The sequence below is a fragment of the Erythrolamprus reginae genome, chromosome 1 (genome assembly GCF_031021105.1).
Source record: "Erythrolamprus reginae isolate rEryReg1 chromosome 1, rEryReg1.hap1, whole genome shotgun sequence".
In the NCBI taxonomy this organism is placed as follows: Eukaryota; Metazoa; Chordata; class Lepidosauria; order Squamata; family Dipsadidae; genus Erythrolamprus; species Erythrolamprus reginae.
Window position 1 is genome coordinate 197079815 of NC_091950.1, and position 23072 is coordinate 197102886.

At 40.2% G+C, this 23072-nt stretch overlaps 1 protein-coding gene across 2 annotated transcripts in view; it reads right to left on the minus strand.

Annotated features, from left to right (window-relative positions):
- The window catches only part of PDE1A (phosphodiesterase 1A), a 221883-nt gene that overhangs the window by 179244 nt on the left and 19567 nt on the right, over positions 1-23072 (minus strand). The window contains exon 2 of one of the 2 annotated variants that reach the window (XM_070731884.1): positions 15306-15393. In XM_070731884.1, coding sequence (XP_070587985.1) covers positions 15306-15331 — 26 coding nt within the window. In that variant the 5' untranslated portion in view covers positions 15332-15393. Of the gene's footprint in view, positions 1-1101; positions 1122-15305; positions 15394-23072 lie in introns of those variants that run through there. The other variant, XM_070731882.1, reaches the window with a different exon arrangement.

Consider the following 23072-nt stretch of genomic DNA (forward strand, 5'->3'; position numbering starts at 1 on the left):
ATTATTACATCACAAACATTTTGATTCTCACACTTTTATATTATATGTGTGGGTTTTATCTACCAATATTTGCTATCTTAAAAATTCAGCCTGAAATTTTTTAAAATATTCATTTGATTTGGCTAGACCCCTGAAAAGGGTTTTGGGGATTCACAGGGGTCCCTAGACCACATTTTGAAAATCACACTTTAGGAAAATTAGCATGTGCATGGGGGGAAAAGCTGTTTTCATCTGCGCTCATAAACCACCCACTATTGGGCAGATAGCACAAAAATGTATAATGTTCTTCCTTATGAGTTTTTCTTGAGATAAAACATCCCAATTTCTGCTTTCCTTATGCACATTTTCCATACTGAAAAAAACTCTGCCACTTCTACATATTTTCTAATCTCCATCTCCCCCATCCCAAAAAAGTTAGCTTTGTCCTTTGTCCAACATCTCTGATTTTCTCTGATTTTGTTCTATGCTTCTACTTTGTGCCTATGAGACTTGGAAAGTTATTTTTTTCCTGAATGTGTTACTTCAGTATTGTCTTCCCCATCTAGCTCCATCAGAAAAACACTTAGAAAACCTGCTTTGACAGAATCCCTGAAGTAACTTCTGAGACTAGTGGAAAAAGGGGAGGGAGGGAGGGAGAGAGTTTTACAGTATACATAGTTAAAGGATTAAACACTGTGCTCAAGTTCACTTTTCTGTTTGTACTATCCCAATTTCCCTGAACAAAGGCCAGTTTCTTCTAGCAAACATTACTGCTGATAGATTTATAGCTCCAAAACCAAGGCACCGTGCACTAGTTCTGTTGGGGAAACGATCACATCTCATTGATCAAAAGGCTTAACTGTGAAAATACAAGCTGCATGCTTTATTCTCCATTATCCATTTTATGCACAGTAAAAAAAATAAATCCAGCTTTCCGGTGCAATATTCTCTCTTGCTTACTTTACTGAAGAGAAGGCGTTATTGATTATGGCTCTTTCATTTGAAACGCTCTGCCCAGAAATGCATTAGTCGCGTTTTCAAAATGACAGCTCTTTGGTTGTTGTTGTTGTTTTTTCTCTGAGAAAGAAAGGATCAAATAAAGAGGAAAGACAGGATACTCACATCCCTTTCAGGCGTTGCCACATTTTCTCTGCATGGCCTCCTATTGGATACTTCAGAGGATTGCTGTCCATTGCCTGAGTTCCCTCTGGACCTGTGGATCCCATGGTCTGAGTTGTCCCACAGCAACTGAATTCAAGTTAGGCTCAGCAGCAGGATGGAAAAGGCTCTTCCCACCCAGCACACATGCCAGAAGATCGGTACATGTTAGATAGCCACTCTGTTTATCTTTCTCTTGACACCTAATCAGAATTGAAGAGCAGAGAAGCAGTTCTACCTTAGTTGCCTCTTCAGCTGGCCAGCCAAATTACCAGCCCCACATACAGGCAGCCTTTCTGGTCTCCCCAAAGATTAATCCACTGAGGCAAGTAATGTACCACTAGCCAACCATGGAGGGTCTTCCTCCACCCACTGCCACACACACACACACACACACACACACACTTCCCACTACTTGCCTTTGCTGCAGAGTAAGTCCTATGCACTAGAACAGCCGTTGACTGTTTGAGTCTGTTTTTTCAAAATCTACCGGAATCTTTTGGCCGTCACAAAAGAACTGCAATTGCCTAGCCAGTCCAGGAGAGAGATGGATGCCTGCACTCTGCTGTTCATGAAGCAAGGATGCAATCGGGAAGCAGGTGGCAAAAGCCAGTCTCAAACTTGAGCCCGCCCTCCAAAAGGGAACATCTGCCTGGCGCCGCGCTTATGCCTTTTCAAGTTGACTCTGAATTGCTTTGCGGAAGACAGAAGTGGCACAAATGTGCTGAATGAATAGACGGAGCGCGAGCCAGCTTGGCAGCCGCATCCCCATCGCCTGCACAAAGGAAATTAGAGCTCTACAGGTTGCCACTGAAGGAGCATGCTCTAATTGCGACTATTCACCTTCTCCTAGCAACTCGGCACAGTAGGCAACTGTCAGATTAACTAGCTGAAAAACACAGCCAGTGCCACACAGCCTGGTCCCGGACTCCTTTGGGATAACAGCATGCCTGGTTTTAGAAAGGGAGAGAGAGAGAGAGTGACAGGGCACGCTGAAAACCGCACGGCCGGCCAAAAGGGATGGTAACATTAAGTCTGCAAACAAAAAAGCAATCTACAGGGAGACCTAATCGTTCTGCCAGTCCTGAAGGCAAGTGCCAATTCGGTCTTGACATCAGTCCTAGAATTTCAGCTCCGCAGCCAAAGGTGAAGTTTCTGAAAGAGGGAAGTGTATATGTCTGCTCTCTTGTGCTTTCTTTCCCGAAATACTAGCTGGGTGGCAGAATCAGACCAGCAGTTGGTCTTGACTTTAAAATAAATGCTATAATAGTACTTTAAAGCATAACAAGAGAAGGCATGTTTTGCAGCACAATCAGCTTCAGAGGTAGATTCTGGAGGGGGGGAAAGGGTTGTTTGTTTGCTTGAAACTTCTATTTCTTTGAACCTATTTTGGGGGGTGGCGTGATGTTTTCATGTAATCAAAATGCTTTCACAAATTAAAATGCTGTGCATCATTGTGTTTATAATTTCTATAGCACACGGATAGAGAACCAGCTGAATGTTTTATGGTGGCTATTATTACCCTCTAGATTGCTCCTGTGGAAAACAAAACACCAGGCTAGGCAGGCAATTGACCAGATCCAGCAATATTTTTCTCATTATTTTTCACATCAGAAGTACTCCTCTTGCAGAATCACCAACAGGCCTATCAATTAAGCCCATATAATTGTCTCTCTAGCATAACAGGGTTGGGGAAGAAAAAAGACTGATTGAAATTCAACTTCAGGAATAATTTACACAGGAAACACTATTGAATCTTATAATATACATTTACTTTCCAAATATAGAAGACATGTGACGTAATAAAGATGAATTATTTTTTTAAATATCATAACTATTATACTAAAACCAGCAAAGGGATCCTGGATCATCCCTGCATTTTATAGTTCTAATGTTGATTTTATGGTTTAGATTTTATTTATTTATTTATTCATTCATTCATTCATTTATTGGATTTGTATGCCGCTCCTCTCCGTAGACTTGGGGTGGCTAACAACAGTAATAAAAACAGCATATAAACAATCCAATATTAAAACAGTTAAAAACCCTTATTATAAAACCAAACATACATACAGACATACCAGGCATAAAATTGTAAAGGCCTAGGGGGAAAGAGAATCTCAGTTCCCCTATGCCTGGCGGCAGAGGTGGGTTTTAAGAAGCTTACGAAAGGCAAGGAGGGTGGGGGCAATTCTAATCTCTGGGGGGAGTTGGTTCCAGAGGGCCGGGGCCGCCACAGAGAAGGCTCTTCCCCTGGGTCCCGCCAAGCAACATTGTTTAGTTGACGGGACCTGGAGGAGACCCACTCTGTGGAACCTAACTGGTCGCTGGGATTCGTGCAGCAGAAGGCGGTCCCTGAGATAATCTGGTCCCGTGCCATGAAGGGCTTTATAGGTCATAACCAACACTTTTGATTTTATGCCTTACTCTTTACCATTTCATATAAATTATGAGTCTGCACTTCCTTTGCTATTGTCATTTATGGGACCTAAAAATTTAGACTAGCAATAATGTTTATTTTTTTGTTCTTAAAACATTTGTAGTCTGTTTATCATTCCCACTTAGTCTAAAGCAGTGGTTCTCAACCTGGGGGTTGGGACAAATTTCCCATGGTGTTAGGACCTAAAGGTTCTATTCTAGCAACTTGGAACATATTTTTACAATCCGACCAATCAGGCATTTACAGTGGGGGTGTCCCTCTGACCTTCCTGCCAATCAGCTTAAAGCTCTGTTGGAAGAATTGGCACTAGATTTATGGTTGGGGGTCACCACAACATAAGGAACTGTATTAAGGGTTTGCGGCATTAGAAACATTGAGAATCACTGGTCTAAAGCATTAAAACATATTTAACATGGAGGGAGGGAGGGAGGAAAATACACCCATGCTCTCTTTGTTCCAAAAGCCAATAAAACATGAGTAAAATAAAAGTATACTTATGAGATGTCAGATATCAAGACTAAATGAAACTGTTTCCAATGTGCAATGAACTAAATTATAGAAATACAGCATGCAGGTGAACACTGTTGAATGACTTTGGGCATCACACCTTAAAATGGTAAAACTAAGAGATCTGTCACTCATTTGCAGAATTTCCTGCAGCATGCCTTGGGCTTCCTCAAAATTAAGCAAAACATATCTCCCTTTTGTCTTTATCAAGAGCGTCTCTGAAGGACATGGAAGATCCTAACATGCAGCAGTAGGCTACAAGCTGGAATGCTAAATTGTGCTCACCGCTACGGCTCGTAATTCTTGCAGGACCAGCGCGATTTTGCTGCTGCACCTGTGGAGGTAGCAAAATTGTGCCTGTGTTTCAGTGAGGTTTTACCTGCGGCTCCATGCGCAATTTTGCTAACTCCACAAATGTAGCAGCAAAATCGCGCTGGTCCCGTAAGAACTTATGAGCCGTGGCGGCAAGTGGAATTTAGCATTCCGGCTCGTAGCCCACCGCTGCTAACATGTCATAAAAATGAAAAGCCTGAATGGCTACCAAGGGGTACATCAATACAAATGTTGTGCATATAATGCCTTGATAAAATTCTGTATGCACCCTGGCACATGTTGTTTACTTATTTATTTGTATTCCAACTTTATTATTTTTACAAACAACTCAAAGTGGTGAACATATTCAACACAACTTCTCCTATTTTCTCCACAATTTTGTGAGATGAGTTAGGCCAAGACAGAGGGGGGGAGGGAGGGGGAGGGAGAGAGAGGAGAGAGGGAGAAGGAGAGAGAGGGGGGAGAGAGAGAGAGAGAGAGAGACTGGCCAAAGGACAACAGTTGTCTTTCCTGGCTAAGGTAGGATTAGAACTCATGGTCTCCCACTTTCTAGCCTGGTGTCCTAAATGGCTCTCATTTCAATTAGTCATTGATATTAACAGACTGAAAGTTTATTCACTTATACAGAAAATTCTTGATCACTTAGGTAAAAAAACATTGAACTTAAAGAAAAGAATAGGCTACTTGGATTATCACTCAAATGAATGGAAAAAAGAAAATAAATCAAAGCAAAAAAAAATAAATAAACCCCCAAAATGTGAAAAATGAAGCTAACAAATGGAGAATTGTTTGTTTGTTTGTTTGTTTGTTTGTTTGTTTGTTTGTTTGTTTGTTTGTTTGTTAATTTATAGGTCGCCCTTGTCCTTGCGGACTCAGAACAGCTCAGAACAGCAAAAACATGATAAAAATTTTAAACCCAATAAAACAACACACAGTCATTGCTCATACACCCTAGTGGCTGGAGCAGAAAATCATTGTTCAATGACTCCAGGCCTAAATGTGTATTAATCATAAATGTCTTTTAAGTGCTTTTCAAAAGGCAAGGAGAGTGGGGGTGGTATTAATTTCTGGGGGGAATTGGTTCCAGCGGACTGGGACCACAACAGAGAAGGCTCTCCCCTGCAGTCCCTCCAGCTGACATTGTTTAATCAACAGGGCCTGGAGGAGGCTGACTCTGTGTGACCTGATCAGTCACTGGGACATGGGAGGCAGAAGACGGTCCCGTAAATTATCTGGTCCTAAGCCATGTAGGGCCTTATAGGTAATAACCAATGTCTTGAATTACATTCAGAGACCAATCAGGAGCCAGTGCAGCTCACGGAGTGTTCGACTGATATGGGTGTATCTAGGTACACCCATCACAACTCAAGCGGCTGCATGCTGGACAAGCTGCAGTGTCCGAACGTTCTTCAAGGGTAGCCCCAAGTAGAGCAGATTGCAGTAATTGAGCCTTGAGGTGATGAGGGCATGAGTGACTGTGAGGAGAGACTCCCTATCTAAATAGGGCCACAACTGGCGCACCAGGCAAACCTATGTGAAAGCCCCCATAGCCACAGCCAAGAGATGTTGGTCTAGTCTCAGCTGTGGATCTAGGAGGACTCCCAAGTTGCAGAATCTCTCTGAGTGGGGTTTCAAGATTTCCCTCCCCCCTCCAAGTAATGGATGGACAGGGTGTTGTCCTTGGGAGGCGAAACCCACAGCCACTCAGTCTTGTCAGAGTTGAGCCCATCCAGACTCTCACAGCCTCCAGGCACTGGTACATCACTTCAACTGCTTCACTGAATTGGCACGGATTGGAAATGTACAGCTGAGTATCATCAGTGTACTGATAGAAACTCACCCCATGCTGGCAGATTATCTCACCCAGTGGTTTCATGTAGATAATAGACAGGGAGAGAACAGAACCCTGAGGAACCTCACAAAGGAGAGGCCTAGGAGATGATTTCTGTCCCCCACCAACATTGACTGCATCCGACTGGAGAGGTAGGAAGAGAACCACCACAAAATGGTGCCTCCCACTCCCAACCCCTTCAGTCAGCACAGAAGGATACCATGGTTGATGGTATCAAAAGCTGCTGAGAGATCAAGAAGCACCAGGATAGAGGAATATCCTCTATCCCGGGCCCATCAGAGGTCATCCATCAGTATGACCCGACTTATAAGAGTCCAGATAATCCAGATAAAAAGGGAAGGTTGGAGACCGGACGATAGTTGTTTAAAATAGCTGGATCCAAAGAAGGCTTCTTGAGGAGAGGACCCACAATTTCCTCCTTTAATAGAGGTGGGAGGGCTCCTTCCCTCAGAGAAGTGTTGGCCACTGCCTGGATTCAGCTTCATGTCATTTCCCTGCTGGCTGAGACCAGCCAAGAGGGACATGGTTCCAATAAGCAGGTGGAGGAGCTCTCAGCTCCTATGACCTTGCCCACTTAATCAGGCATCATCAGTTCAAATTCATCCCATATAAATGGACTAAGACTAGCCCCAGTCATCTCAGTAGATCCTGCCCAGTCGGAGTCCAGGTCGATCTGGATCTTTGCAATTTTGTCCATGAGAAACTAATTAAATTCCTCAGCTCTACCATGCAAGGACTCCACCACTTCCCCCATATCGAGGAGGAAGTGGGTCACCCTAAACAGGGTGGCTGGGTGAGATTCCGCGGACACAATCAAGGCGGAAAGGTGCAAACATCTTGCCGCCTTGATCGCCACTAGATAAGTCTTAATATAAGATCTTAACAGTGTTTGATCAGATCTAGATTTACTGAATTAAACAAATAATTTTTAACAATGAAAGAAAACACAAGAAAAAATGAGAAAATGAAACCACACTTCTTAAACAGCCATAAATTTACATTGTAGGGAGGGAAGAGCGAGACAAATAATGTTTTTTTTAATGTTTTGTGCCTTTTTGTATGTGTCTACCTATACAAAAAAAATGTCCATTGGTGTCTGAAATAGAATAAGCTTGTCCAGATTTATAACTAAATATGCAATCTGATTTTAAAATTGCTATCAACCTCATTGCTCTGGTTTTTCAAATGTAAGATCTATATGGAGAAGAATTTTTTTTTAAGAAAATGTGCAGATCATACACCATTACAATAACCTGGTATTTTAACAGGCTGGTTGCAAGCTCATGGAGGACATAGTGACAATACCTTGGTTAAATCTTCTAAAAAATGAGAAATTTAAACAGATCCGGGTCTAGGATGACAGTGATTTTATTAATTCCCAGTTAAAGCTGAGACAGGCTGCCAACCTAAATGGCACTAACCCAGTTAATTAAATCAACAATGGCAATGAATCAATGTTCTTTCTAAAGAGGAGGAAAAAAAGAAGAAGCAATCATTCTTATAGGCCAAAATGGTTGCATGTACTGATTTTCATCTCCTATCTCACTGAGAAAGCACCCTGAGCTTTTGGTTTCAGGTCTTGCTGCATTACATAGTGTAATGTTGTTTATTTCACCCAGTTAAAATCAAATTACTTTTCAAACCCAGTAATGTAATAGACAATCTTGTTCCGTAAGATAAAATCTAACTGATACAATCATCCCAATTAGATACATATCCCATACGCAATAAACCCTTTCAAAAATGTCCAATCATCACTAGCTATACATAGACATCAGTATTGAGATTCAAATTTTACTACCCGTTCTATGGGCATAGAATACCTACGAGACCACCTTCTGCCACATGAATCCCAGTGGTCGATTAGATCCCAAAGAGTTGGCCTTCTCCGGGTCCCATCGACTAAACAATGTCGGTGGGCGGGGCCCAGGGGAAGAACCTTCTCTGCGGTGGCCCCGGCCTTCTGGAATCAACTCCCTCCAGAGATTTGAACAGCCCCCACTTTCCTCGCCTTTCATAAAATGCTGAAGACTCACCTCTGTCACCAGGCGTGGGGATGATTACCTCCCCCCTTCATTGTGTTGTCTGACCTCTGTTGTATGATGAACTGGATTGAATGTGTATGATTGTGTAGTTGGTGATTTTATGACATTGGTTATGTTATATTAATGTTTTTTTTAATTGACTTAAATTTTATTATTAGATTTGTAATGTACTGTATTATTGCTATGTTGTGAGCCGCCCTGAATCTTCGGAGAGGGACGGCATACAAATCTAATATATTATTATTATTATTATTATTATTATTATTATTATTATTATTATTATTATTATAGCTTGGTGGGCATGGCTTAGTGGGCATGGCAGAGGAAGGATACTGCAAAATCTCCATTCACACACCACTCCAGGGGAAGGTTACTCCCAGTCAGTTAGGACTTGGGAAGCAGAGAATAGATATGGATGGAGCCAGTCAGAGGTGGTATTTACCAATTCTCCAAACTACTCAAAATTTCCGCTATAGGTTCTCCAGAACTGATCAGAACCTGCTGAATGCCACTACTGATATACATACCTATAAATACAGATACAATACAGTAAGCCCTCACCTATCGCTGGTGTTACGTTCCAGACCTGGCCGCGATAGGTGAAATCCGCGATGGGGAATTTATCGACTGATAGTACTTATTTAAGTATTTATATTGTAAGTGTTTGGTAAGTTTTCATTGTTTTAAGTGTTTATAAACCCTTCCCACACAGTATTTATTTTAGATACAGTATTTAAATACAGTATTTACAATTTTAGATATTTATTTATTTTTTGAAAAACCTGCCGATTGAGTTCCGCGGGCTGTTTAAATCTGCCGATCGACTTCCTCAGAAACCCGCGAACCAGCGAAGATCCGAGAATGATTTTTCTCATTAATATTTCTTGAAAACCCGCGATGAAGTGAAGCCGCAGTAGGTGAAGCGCAATATAGCGAGGGACTACTGTACAGTGGTATTTTACATCAGTACAAAACAGCAACAGTCCCAATAAAATTGATTAGTCTTGAATGTAACTTTATGTGCCTGTGTAGAAGATTCTAGTGATAACCTTGGAGAAGATATGTGGTGACATTGAGTAAAAACTGAGCTTAGCCTGTGAAAACAGAAAGGTATAGAAAAATAGAATTTGAAGGGATCTTGGAGGTCTTCTAGTCCAACCTCATGTCTGAAACAGTTGTTCTTATATCAGGACTGTCAAATTTACAGCCCACAGGCCAGATGCAGCACATGCTGGCCACGCCTATGCCTGGTTTAGCAAAGGGGGGAAGTCATGGTATGTCACATGACTCAAGACAACATATGAAAAATGAATTTCCATGAAGTAGAGGAAAGATATTTTTTATGTATTTAATGAGTATTTGGACTTTTAAAACCAACCCTTTGCATTAAACAGTCATTCTATAACGTTTCTCAGCTGGAACTACATGTGATATCCTACCAGTTTCTTTAATAGAGTACAGTAGTACTGTAGAATAATTGTATGAATTTTTAATGGATTTAAAATTTTCAATGGATTTAATGGATTTAATCCCCCTTTGAAAACCCGTAGCGAATCCACAAAAGATGAACCGCGAAGTAGAGGGAGATTACTCTGTGTGTGTGTGTGTGTGTGTGTTTGTGTGTGCATAAAACATGTTTTTGCTGAATTTGAAAATAAAGGGAGATTAGTATAGATCTATTTCTTGTTGTGGCCTCATCAGCTATACCCTCACTGGGATTTGAACTTGCAGCCTTTGCCGTGTAAGGCAGAGACTTAACCTCTAGGCTTCAGCTTTGTACCAAGGAAGTGTTATATGTTTTTTCTGTCAAATCACCCTGGTATATCCAAATATGGGAGAAGGTTAATGCTTTCTTTTGCCTCTCGACACAACCCTGGGCCATTTCCAAGGCAGTGAATTATTTTTTTCATAGCCGACAAACTATTTTGTGTGTGTAACATGTTTTTGCTGAATTTGAAAATGAGGGGAGACTATATATGTGTGTGTGTGTGTAACATATTTTGCTGATAATGAAAAGGGAGCCTACTATAGATCTATTTCTGGCTATTTGCCTTCATCAGATAGCCACACCCTTACTGGGATTTGAACCTGGGGCCTCTGCCTTGTAAGCCATTAGCCATTAGACTACAGGCTCATCTCCTGTATCAGCTTGTACCAAGGTAGGGTTAAATGTGATTTTTTTGTTGAGTATACACACACACACACACACGTGTGTGTGTGTGTGTGTGTGTGTGTGTGTCAAATACATCATTAGTCATCAGTCTCTTTGCATACACAAGGAATCAAAATCCAGCCCATCTTGAATTCCTTTTATTCTTAAATCCAGCCTTGACCCTTAGTAGTTCAGATTCTTGTAGAGAGCTTAATTTTACACTAAATCAGGGATTGGCAACCTTAAACATTCAAACAGCCACAAAAATCCTAACAAGAAGCCCTCTGTTCAATTCTGGAGCAGACCAGAAGTCTGGTTCCCCCACCATAGAGTCTCCTCCTAGCACAGTGTCCTTTTTCTTCTATCTATCCTAGCTAAAAGCCCTATCAATTGTGGAGCTGACCAGAAACCCACCCCCTTGCTATAGTGTCTCTTCCTGGTGCGCCATGCATTACCCCTCTCTAACAGGAAACTCCCATCAAAATTGTAGTGCCAACTGGCAAGAGGGAGCCGCAATAGAAGGATGAAAGAGCCACATGCAACTCCCTGGTGTTTGACATCTACTACCGTTATGGGGAATGAGATGTAGACTGTAAGTAATGAAAAATGTGACACTAGGAAACTCAGTTGAAGTTTATACAAAATACACAACACTGGTTTAATAACAACTGCTTTGGGTGCTAGCATACTACTGACTCAAATTTAAGGCACTAATAATACTATTTAAAGTCCTCCATGGTTTGCCAGAGCATAATAAACCTTCAATATTTTGAAGAGGTGGAAGACAGAACTCAGGTATGGTCTCCAAATTATAGAATGCTTTCTTCTAGAAGATAAGTTGTGATTTTAAATTTCAGAGTTCATTTTAATTTGAAACTCGGTTGCCAGTTAAAAACCTGGCAAGTAGATCACTCCCCCAAACAAAATCAGATCTGTTAAAGGGTTGTTTTTTTTAAAAAAAAACACTCAAAGGCAGTCTTTTACTATACTACTACAAAAAAATTCATACTGGGTATGTTCATATAAACCTTGAAAGTATTTTCCAGAGGATTCCACCTTAGTAGTGATAATTACAGTGGACAATATTTTTATTCTTTATGGTGACTGTGCTATTGAGCATTTATTGATTGAGCATTTATTCTATTGAGCGTTTATTGATTCTATCTCATTCTGAAATCTATTGCTCTTTGGGCAAGTCAGAAATACTGAAATAGATATATATAGAGAGAGATTGCTAAATGAAACTAAGGTTACTGATGATTTAAAGAGATATTAACCAAGAAGCAGCAGCCAAAAAGCTTTGCCTAAGCTAATATTTGTCTAATGTAGCCCCTTCAAATACTCGCTTTGCACCATTCAAAGGAAACAAGAACATGTTCCCTCTGGCTGCATTACATTTCCACAAGGACCATAGCAACAAGGAAAACGCTGCCTGGTATTTATAAAAAGGCTACAAACACAGCAGATGTCATAGAAAAAAAAAGAAATTCTATGCAGGCTCTTGATAGAGAGGTTTAGATTACATGGTGTATCTGTGCTCACATTCAGCTTTATGGTGAAGTGTTTTGTCACATGACTGATCAGCAGGGAAATTAAACAGCCCATTCCTCCTCTTTTAGGAAGCAAGAAAGAAATTGGTCTCATTCACAATTGAGTTGATGTACATCTGGATATTTATGCATCTACAAATTTTATAATGCACTTCATCTACCATCAGCGCTGCACACAAATTGCACATTAAACCACCATAAAAAGGCATTGCATGCTAAAAAATAAGTAGCCAACAGAATGACCATGATGGACAAACAGATTGCCAAGAAAGCAGATGACAATCACATAAATATAGAGGTCCTGGGATAACCAGAAACCTAAGGACTGATTGTAACTGGTGGTCATTCACCATCATTATAACTTGGAATAGTCATTGAGCAAATGGCCATAGATTGAGAACTACCTATACAATTGTTCTCCACATCTCTTGCATGACATCATAATTCATACTACTTTAAAGTGACCAGATTTTAAGATTGGGAAAGAGGGACACCGCTGAGTGGGGCGGGGGGCTAAAAAAAAAGTTTAGCCAAATTTTTTTTAGAAAAAAAGTATCTCTCTCTTCCTCTCTCTTTCTCTCCCTTCCTTCCTCTTCCTCTTCCTCTCTCTCCATCCCTCTTTCTTTCTCTCTCCCTTCCTTCCTCTTTTTTGCTCTCTTTCTCTCTTTTCCTCCCTCCCTCTGCCTTTCTCTCTCCCTCCTTCCTTCAACTTTCTCTCTCTCCCTTTCCTTCTTTCTTTATTTCTCTCTTCCTTCCTCTTTTCTCTCCCTACCTCCCTTTCTCTCTCTTTGTCTCCTTTCTTTCTTTCGTTCCTCTCTTTCCCTCCTTCCCTCCCTCTCTTTCTTTCTCTCCCTTCCTTCCTCTTCTCCCCTCCCTCCTCCCCCCCATGAACCCAGCCCCTTCCTCGAGGCTCAGTAGGCACTCTAGCCTAAGAGCAGCTTCACCTGGAGAGAGAGGGTGGGGCTTCCACTCCTCCTTCGGGCTCAGAGGCCGATGGGTGGGATGTCTGCAGCACAGGAGGCACCCGTCTTCCCTGCCCCAATGGTGCCCCAGTCTCATACACCACTTATCATTTAGTGTACAGTGGTACCTCTACTTACAAACTTAATTTGTTCTGTGATCAGGTTCTTAAGTAGAAAAGTTTGTAAGAAGAAGCAAATAATGTGTGTGATTGGGGAAACCACAGGGGGGGTGGAGGCCTTGTTTCCTCCCCGGAGATTCCTAGAGACTTCGTCCCACCTTTTCTGGTCCTGTTTCCTCCCAGGAGATTCCTAGACTGGCCCCACGGAGGCTTCTCCCTGCCTTTTCCAGTTACAGTTTCAGAGGCTCAGGTTTGTAAGTGGAAAATGGTTCTTGAGAAGAGGCAAAAAAAAAATCTTGAACACCTGGTTCTTATCTAGAAATGTTTGTAAATAGAGGCGTTCGTATGTAGAGGTACCACTGCATTTTGTTTGTTTTGGAAATTAGATTAGTGACTGTCTTGATCGGCAGTTCCTTAAGAAGCTTTATCGGAAATACTGTATATATGTGAGCACATTACAATTGTGTATAATGATATACCTGGAAAAATGCAAGAAAGATTAAAAATGCAGAGTATTGCAAACAGATGATTAAAATAGTTTCTGCAATCAACTATCTTTTGGTTTTCACGTCACATTTTATTGGAAAAATGAGGAAATGCCAGGATATTTACCAAACAGGCTGAAAAATCAATGATTGTTATGGCTTCCTCAAACTGATCCCACTGCTTTATCTCCTTATACCTCCTTATTACATTTGTTTTCAGTTTCAGAGATAAACAGAAAGTCCTTCATCACCTGCTTGCATGCCCGCATACGCACACATACAAATCCATTGCTATGCCCCCAACCTCCCTTCGCTCGAAACATGCATTTCATTAAATTTTGTTACATGTGGTTTGCAGTTTACAAAATACCCCTCCCTGCTCAAAAAAACCCGGGGTGTTTTTTTTTCAAGACTGCAACATCAAAGGTGGTGATAAAAAAATATTATAGAGAAAATGTAAATAGTGTAAGTATTCTAGGTGAGCAGTCTCTTGTCTATGACAGAAAACCTGCACAATCTCTTCCAAGGAGCCTTCAGTAAAGGAGACCCTGTGGAATTTACTCTGCTAGTCTTTTGCTGGTTTAGGGGGTGATGTCAAGACTGATAAGGGACGTATTTATTGGCCAGTAAACAGGCAACTGGCTGTCAATTTCCTGTACCCGGATATTGGCCACAAAGAGCAATCATTTGGTAGTTTCCTGCAAGTTCTATAAAGTCACAGACTACAAACATATCCATGGTCGTATCCTACCATTTGAATAGATCTGACAGTAGAACAGCTTGGCTCAATTTGGGGTATGTTTTGCATCCAGAAGCGTTAATGATAAAACTGATGATTTAGAAGTGCTGATTGACTTGGATCCAAATCTATTTAAATAGATGGAAACCCACAATGAAAAGTTCTTATTGACAAGAATACAACTTGCCATCTAAATGGCTTCTCAGTACATTTTGGATCACCAAATATCACAATCATCTACATTAGGAATCACCCTATCATTTGGGTGGCTGTTTCTCAGAATTTAAATTAAACTTCACTTTATCTAATTTGATAAATAAACAAAATAAATTGGCAGCCATTGGCTAGGAGGGTATTCTGGGCAACTGCAGTCTACCACATTTACAGGATTCTGGATTGGGAACGGCTGCATGCAAAATTGAAAATATTGCCAGTGGATGACTCTATGGCACATTTCTATTTTTTATATATATTTTCCCTGTAAGTCTGTCTATGCTAGATTTCTAAGCCACCTATTTATCTACTTCAGAGTATTTCTAATTAAATTCCAAAATCATTCTTGATGAATTTTTGTATGAATTATTCTCCAGAAGGCCACTGAGATCCCAAAATAAAAATGTTTATCTCTGGTTTTGGAAAAATGCTTTCAAGTAATGTAATGAAATTCGATAGGACTTGCTTTTAAGTAAATAGGACTACAATTGCACACTAGAAATACTAAGATAGCTTCACAGAATCAATAAAACCTATGGGTTGAATTTTGTTCCATTTGTAATTTTAAATTCCTGAATATTATAATTTCTTTCTAATGTCTATAGATTTTCCTCTTTATGAAGTCCCTCTTCTATTAAACTGTACTCTTATTCATGCTTGTGTTGTAGTAAGCTATTTTTTTGATACCAAATATATTAAAATAAGGAATCAAGCTTCCCCATGTACTAGGTAAAATTAGTTCATTATTTGTTCAGTATAGTTTGTGTTTACCTTGAGTTAACCTCCAGAGCTGACATTGGCAATCTGGTGATCTCTGGATGCTTCAATTCCCATCAGACCAGACAATGGGTCCAGAATTCTGGAAGAAATGCAAAACTTTTGGAGGCGACCAGATTACTTATCTCTCTTCTAGCATAACTTTTTAAAAAAATGACGAAAAGTAAAATTTCTTGAAAGTTGAGCTCACCTTCTGGTGATTTGTCCTTAAATACCACCTATGTTATAGAGCTCCTGATTACAACATCACACATGCGAACAAGTTAACCTCACTATTAACATGGGCAGCCTCCTGCCCAACCCACGGGTGGGCTGCTGCTGCCCAGATGGGACGACGACTCAGTGGGGTAGTGAAAATGGAGCTCCACTCCAGAGCACCCAATTTGCACTGAAAGATGTTGAAAGAAAACGCAGGGCATCCTGCATAAGCCATGCCCACAGTGTAGTAGTAAAAATTTTGGTAGCCCTTCAATGCCGGCACCATCTCATTTTTCTTGATGACCTCAACTTACCTCATTTTGACTAGACCCTAAATGAATGTACAACTGAACATTCAACCCTTTACAATGCTATTACCAGTCTAGGGCTAGATCAACTAGTAAAAAACAACATTAGACTCATGTTCTGCAACAGTTTACGCTCAATTTATGAACTACAAATTAAAGAACCCTTTTCCAACAGTGACCACAACATGCTTGACTTTTATCTCAATATACATTCTTACAAAAATCATTAAAATGATGGGATAGCCAATTACAACTTTTAAAAAGCCAACTATGATATCATAGACACCAATCTCTCATCTCTTGGTTTCTGGCTGTAATACTGCCAAAGACCACTACAATATATTTTTGCTCAAAATCAAAAGAATCTTTAAACTATACGTACCACTAATAATCATCAAAACCAAGAAAACCAAATTACCCATAAAAATAAGGAAGCTCAAATTTTTAAAAAGATATCATAGGCAAAAAACTCCCAAAACTGGGTATGTTGCTAACTTTAAAAGATGCTACAAAAATCTATATCATCAAATAAAAACTGAATGCTCCAATTATCACATCAGAAGAAAACCTTCTGCGCACGAAATCCTTTATAATCCTTTTTATACCCTTCTATAACTTTGTAAACAACCAACTCAAAGACGTGACATCCATTCCACCCCTTAAAGGACCAAATGGTAAAGACCATAATGATGAAGCTGTAAAGGCCAACTTCTTTAACACATTCTTTGGTTCAGTCTTTGTAAACAGCAACAGCTCATGCCCAATGTTTCCTAGTCATACCTCAAATAACTACAACTATCCATGTAAATCAATTTTACAGAAGATAATGTTGAAAAGGCATTATGCAACTTAAAACCATCTCTATCAATTGGACCTGATGGACTATGTTCATACTTCTTTAAAAAATTCTCTACAGCCATAGCTAAACCTCTAACCATAAGTTTTGAAAAATCCTTCAGGACCAATTCTTTATCCAACTTGTGATCACTAGTCACTGTCATGCCTTCAAAAAGGAGATTCAAGTAATGATGAAAATTACAGACCAATCTCATTATGTTGCATCGCCTGCAAAATCATGGAATCAATCATAAATCAATACATTACCCATCACTTAGAAACTAACAACCTACTTTCAAACAAATAATTTGGTTTCAGGAAAAAAAATATCCTGTAATCTACAACTCCTACACTGCAAAAACATATGGACTACACAACTTGATCAGGTTAAAGCAATAGACACAATTTGTATAGACTTTTGTAAAGTCTTTGAATCAATGGTGCATGACAAACTGCCACAGAGAAGGCTCTTCCCCTGGGTCCCGCCAGGCGACATTGTTTCGTCAACGGGACCCGGAGAAGGCCAACTCTGTGGGGCCTAACCGGTCGCTGGTTATGTTTATACCTATATCTGATATCTTATACATGTTAAACAAATGAACAAACAAAATAAATAAATAAATAAATAATAAATTTTATGGACAATAATTTGCAAAGAGTGCTACTTAAATGTTGAGCTTCATTAACAAAGGAATATGAAATACTAGCAGTGAGAAGTACAAAACCTGGAGCTCTTTATATTTTATATGTGAAGAAGAAGAAAGATTGCTGGCTATAACCTGATTGTAACTTTATTTTTCACCTGTCACGCCTAGCTCTCAGTCTAAATGTAAGTTTCATTCAATGATGGGCTACCCAAATTTTTACTACCACACCGTGGGCATGGCTTATGCATTTTGTTTCAATATCTTTCAGTGCAAATTGGATGCTCTGGAGTGGAGCTCCAAATTTTGCTACCGGAACTGCGTTCCTGACCGTTCCCATAGGAGCCCATCACTGTTTTCACTCCTGCATAAATATAACCAGTACAAAGTGTATATGCATGACTAAAGACTATATAAAAAATTCAGAATCGCATAAAGCAAGAGATTTGCTATGCTGTCAATTTTAGGTGTAACAATTTATGCAAGCAAAGAATTGGCCCTAAGGATTTAATATTTTAAAGCCTTGGAAGAATTCTATTGAGAAAGCAAACTTGGCAACTTGATCTGTTGCAAAATTAACATAATTCCAAAATTAATTTCAATATAGCCACAGCATAAATCATATTCATGTGATAAAGTGGCATCTGATGGACAGTGTGTGCTTTAAAAAAGATGAAAAATCATTACAAAAAAACAGTGCTATATCTCCTCCGAAATAAAAATCACCAAACAATAGAATTTACTCAGAAGCAAGAATCAAATTGCATCCAGCTGGCTTGTACTCAGAAACTTGGAAGTAAACCTAAATGTTCTCCCTGATATCAATAAATAAAAGAATTTTAAAGAAATATGCCATCATTTGCCCCAAATTTTAATACAATAACTATCAGATTTTCATTTTTACAGTATATATTTCATTTTTATGTATTTATTTATTTTTATTTATATACATTTATATATCACCCATCAATTACAAAGTGATTCTGGGTTGCTTACAATATTAAGAAGAATAAAGAATGCAAGAACATGAGTACAATAAGAATGTAATACAATAAAAATACAAATCTATTGAACATTTTAAAGAAATATTTCATAATTTCCCCAAAATTTTAATACAGAACTAAAGCTACAATTAAGTCTTGATGATTTTTGATGAATCATCAAGAATTGTATATAATATTAATACAGGTAAGTCTTAATTCTACTGTACAATGACATAGAAAAGCACAATTGCCCCGGAAGCAGAGTAAAGACGCTGAGACAGTGTATGGATTTAAATATAGGGTCACTTTATTAAATTAGTATAAATTTAAATAACATTAATTTAAATAATTTCAATTCAACAGTAAACAAAGGACCTGCAGAGGCCAAAATCTAACGGGGCGGAAATTCCTATCAAAACCTTTCTAGGCGACTCTTGGGCATAACTCCTTGCTGAACCAGGTGAAGGTAGGCACTTTCACCTGGATCCGAGCCACACCCCTAAGCGTGTGAGAGGAGCTCACCCTCCAATCCCTGAAGGAAACTGGATCCGGTGAGTCCCATGGGCATCCCCTCTCCAATCCCCAAAGTTGTACGCACCTCTAGTTCATGGAGAGAGGCGGTCCATCATCTTTTGAAAAGATGCCCAAAAGGAGAAGCTGCAGTTGCTCCTACTGCCCATTTCTGCCCCTAACCTGCCAACCCCAGGGACCAGAGGGAAGCCAAATTGATTGAATGTATATCTACATAGCACCACACACCCTAACCAGTCCATCCTTACCGTCAGTGTGGAATAGGCGAAAAAACGGCCGTCCCCATAGGGGAGGCCGCCAAAAATTCCTATTTGGCCCCGAAGTGACCCCTTCCAGGCACACTGCATGATAGAGGAGGGCGGGCAGGTGTTCGCTTTCAGGATGCTGAGGGAAAAGGAGGAGGTCCGCTTCAGACCACCCTTAAATAGGGCAGTCTAGGACCTCCCCCAAGGCCCAGGAAGCAGCGGAACCGGAAGTTCAGAGCTCCACAGAGCTCATCACAGCGTCGCCCGGCTCCGGGGGCAATTTCTTGCATTCCTTCGATCCAGCATCTTTTGAGAAAGTCTGAAAATGTACACAAATCTTTTTTCTTAATTTCCAGAGCTGGAATTTAATGAGGCCTTGCTTTCTATCAAGGAACTTTAAGGTATGAAGATGACCCAGCTCAAACACTGTAGTAGCTCGCATACACAATATTTAGCACTGATGACATAAAAGATTTTGTCAGGAAAACAAATAACTTTCAGGCAATTTATGTTATCACAACATAAATTTTCAGAATGCATGTTGAAAAGAGAGGTGTTTGTGTGTATGTAGTGTGTGCATCTTTGTCATTATGCTTTATGATGGTTCTGTTTATTTAACCGTCATGTTTATAGTCTGACTATGGCAGCTCAGATATATAAGAGTTATCCCTTTTTACTGGAGGCCAGGTTCACACATGCACATTAATCACACAAAAATCAGGAATCTGATGGCATGTTTGCACACTAACAAATTTTAGTAAGAAGTGCATAAGCTTTCTGTTGCATTCTCAGACTGAAGTAGGTCTTCCATCTTGGAGGGAAAATACTGACTGCTGATTGGCTAGACTGTTTGGCAGCTGGCTATAAAAGGGCTTGCTGTCATACAGAACATTTGCTGGGTTGTAAATAGTTGCCAAACTAAGAGCTGTTGTGTTGAAGCCACTTCTGTCTGTCTCTTCCATTCATCCTATCTAACACTTTCAGGAGCTACAATTCATTTTGTCAAATGCACGAAATAACTAAGCTCCAGCAAGACAGTTAAGGGGAAAGCAAGGTGGTTACACAGATTGTAGTTTTCATGGGAGATGGATGGCAAATATCTGATCAATTAACAGCTGTAATGTGTTATAAGTGTCTCAATGTGGCCTTCTGAGAAAGTCTGAAACATTTTGATGTACTGTGTGCCACTAATTTCTCACCCAATTTTGCTGGTAAAATTTTGTTACTCCAAAGCAGCACTTTTGAGATCTGTAATGGAATATTATTATTATTATTATTATTATTATCATTATTATTATTATTATTATTATCATCATCATCATCATCATCATTATTATTATTATTATTATTTATTAGATTTGTATGCCGCCCCTCTCCGCAGACTTTTCTTTAATAGTCTTCATCAATTTCCCATTGTTAAAAAGACACAAATACAAAATACAAATACAAAAAAAGACAAAGAAAAATAAATAATAATTTAAAAATAATAGGACAAAATCAAATTGAACAAATACAGAATACGTACAAATTTATTTATTTATTTGTTTATTGGATTTATATGCCGCCCCTCTCCAAGGACTTAATATAAACATTAAGAACACTATACAATATATTTTACAGTATTTCATGTCAAAATATATATACAGTACTTACTTTCCTACTTCAACATATGCACGACCGGCGGCTTAAAACCACCGGCCGAAATTGCCACGGAGCAGGGGGACGCTGCGGGCGGCTCTATAGAGCCCTGTACTTCCGGGTTGCTGAAAACCCGGAAGTTCGGCTTTTGACAGCGTGCCAGGTCGGCGCGCCACCTGCTGGTCGCTGGGGGAGGTCCTGGATCGCCCTATTTAAGGGCGATCCGAACAGGACCTCCTCCTTGCTTTATGGCTTTCTGAAGCTAACACCCGCCCACCCTCCGCTATTATCAGTGTGTCCTGAGGAGGTCACCTCGGGGCCAAATAGGAATTTTTTGCGGCCTCCCCTTTAGAGGCGGCCATTTTTTCGCCTATTCCATACTGACGGTGCGGACTGGATTGGTTAGGGGGTGCAGCGCACTTAGATGTTAGATAGGCCTCCCTTTGGTCACTGGGGTTTGGCAGGTTTGGGGCGGAAATGGGCAGTTAGAAGCGACTGCGCATGCTCCTTTGGGCATCCTTGAAAGGGTGATGGACCGCCTCTCTCCAGGAACTAGAGGTTGGAACAACTTCGGGGATTGGAGAGAGGATGTCCATGGGAATCACCGGATCCAATTTCCCACGGGGATTGGAGGGTGAACTCCTCCCACATGACATAGGGGCATGGCTTGGATCCAGGTGAAGGTGGCTACCTTCACCTGGTTCAGCAAGGAGTTTTTGCCCAATGTTGCCAAGGAAGTTTCTGGTAGGAATTTCCACCCCGTTAGTTTTGGCCTCTGCAGGTCCTTAGTTATGTTGAATTTAAATATTTAAATTTACGTATTTAAACTTACGTTATTTATATTTATATTAATTTAATAAAATGACCCTTATTTAATCCACAATATGTCTCAGCGTCTTTACTCCGCTTCTGGGGCAATTAAGTTGGTACATGTTTTTTGCCATTAGTAATTTAACCTATGTAGTTTCATAGGTACATGAATATTTTACCATTCGAGTTTTAGTTTTTTCTGTTTCTTACTTTGATTCCCAATTTCTAGCTGATTGTAAAATCTATTCCAAATTCTGTAATAGTCCAATTCCTCTTTTTATTTTAATTCCATCGTCATATCTTGGGAACTTAAAATGCTTTGTATTTCTCTGTCCTAGTTTTAAGTACTGATATTGAACTTGTGACCATTAATTGTCTCGCACAAAGTTTGGCTTGTTTATCTCGCATAAAATCCTGAGGGGTTTTACTGGCAGATGATGGAATGTATCACATTGGGAGCAAACCATGTAAAGGGCCTCTAGTCTTATGCATTTGTAGGCATGTCACCTGAGCCTTGAGAAAGTGCTATGGTTTTGTATGGGTTGTTGGCTTGTTGCTTATTAATAAAGCATTTGAGTGGCTTGATCTCTGAAGGTAACTGTTGGCATTCTGCTATTTTTATGTTCTATCTTTTACTAAATAGGAATTCATCTGTCTCTACTGATCCGTCTATCCATTTCATTGGCTGAGAAGTTCAGTCTCCAGAATGCCTGTTGAACAACTCTGATAAGTGGGTCAAAACAAAAGCAGAGTTCCCCAACTTTTCTGGGTTTGTGGATCGGCTTGGGGGTTCTGTGCTAGCACCATGCAAGTGCACACACACACACAGCTCCATTTGCACAAGCGACAGGAACAAACATACACACATCCATGCTTGCTTGCTGCATGTGCAAGTGTGGATGCATACATGCACTGACCTACCACTTTCACAGCCTGCTTCTGAAGAGCTCAAGGCCTGGTAATGGACCATGACCTGGAAGTTGCAGACCCCCGAAGTAGGGAGCCTGACTATAGATCAGTGATAATGAAACTTTTTTCCCTCGGTTGCGAGTGCCCACACCCATAAATCAATGCCTGGGAATGGTGAAAACAGCTTCCCTGTTTGCCCCAGAGGCTCTCTGGAGGCCAGAAATGGCCTATTTCCCAACTTCTGGTGGGTCTGGTAGGCTCATGTTTCACCCTCCCTAGGTTCCAAAGGCTTCCCTGGACCGGAGGGAGGGTAAAAACACTCTCCCCCATCCCCCTGGAGGCTCTCTGGAAGCCAAAAACACCCTCCCAGAGCCTCTGTGTGAGCCAAAAATCAGCTGGCCTGCACACACATGCATATTGGAGCTGAGTTAGGGCAACGACTCGCACGCCAGCAGATATGGCGCCACATGTCATAGGTTCACCATCACAGATATAGATGATAGATTTGGTGGCATCATCTAGGTGGAAGCTAAAAGCATGTTCATAATTCAGTAATTTATAATATAGAATCATAGAAAGTAAGTATTGGAAGTAACTTCTGATACTTATCTTTTATTTATTATTATTAATTTATTAATTAGGAGAAGGGCAGCATAAA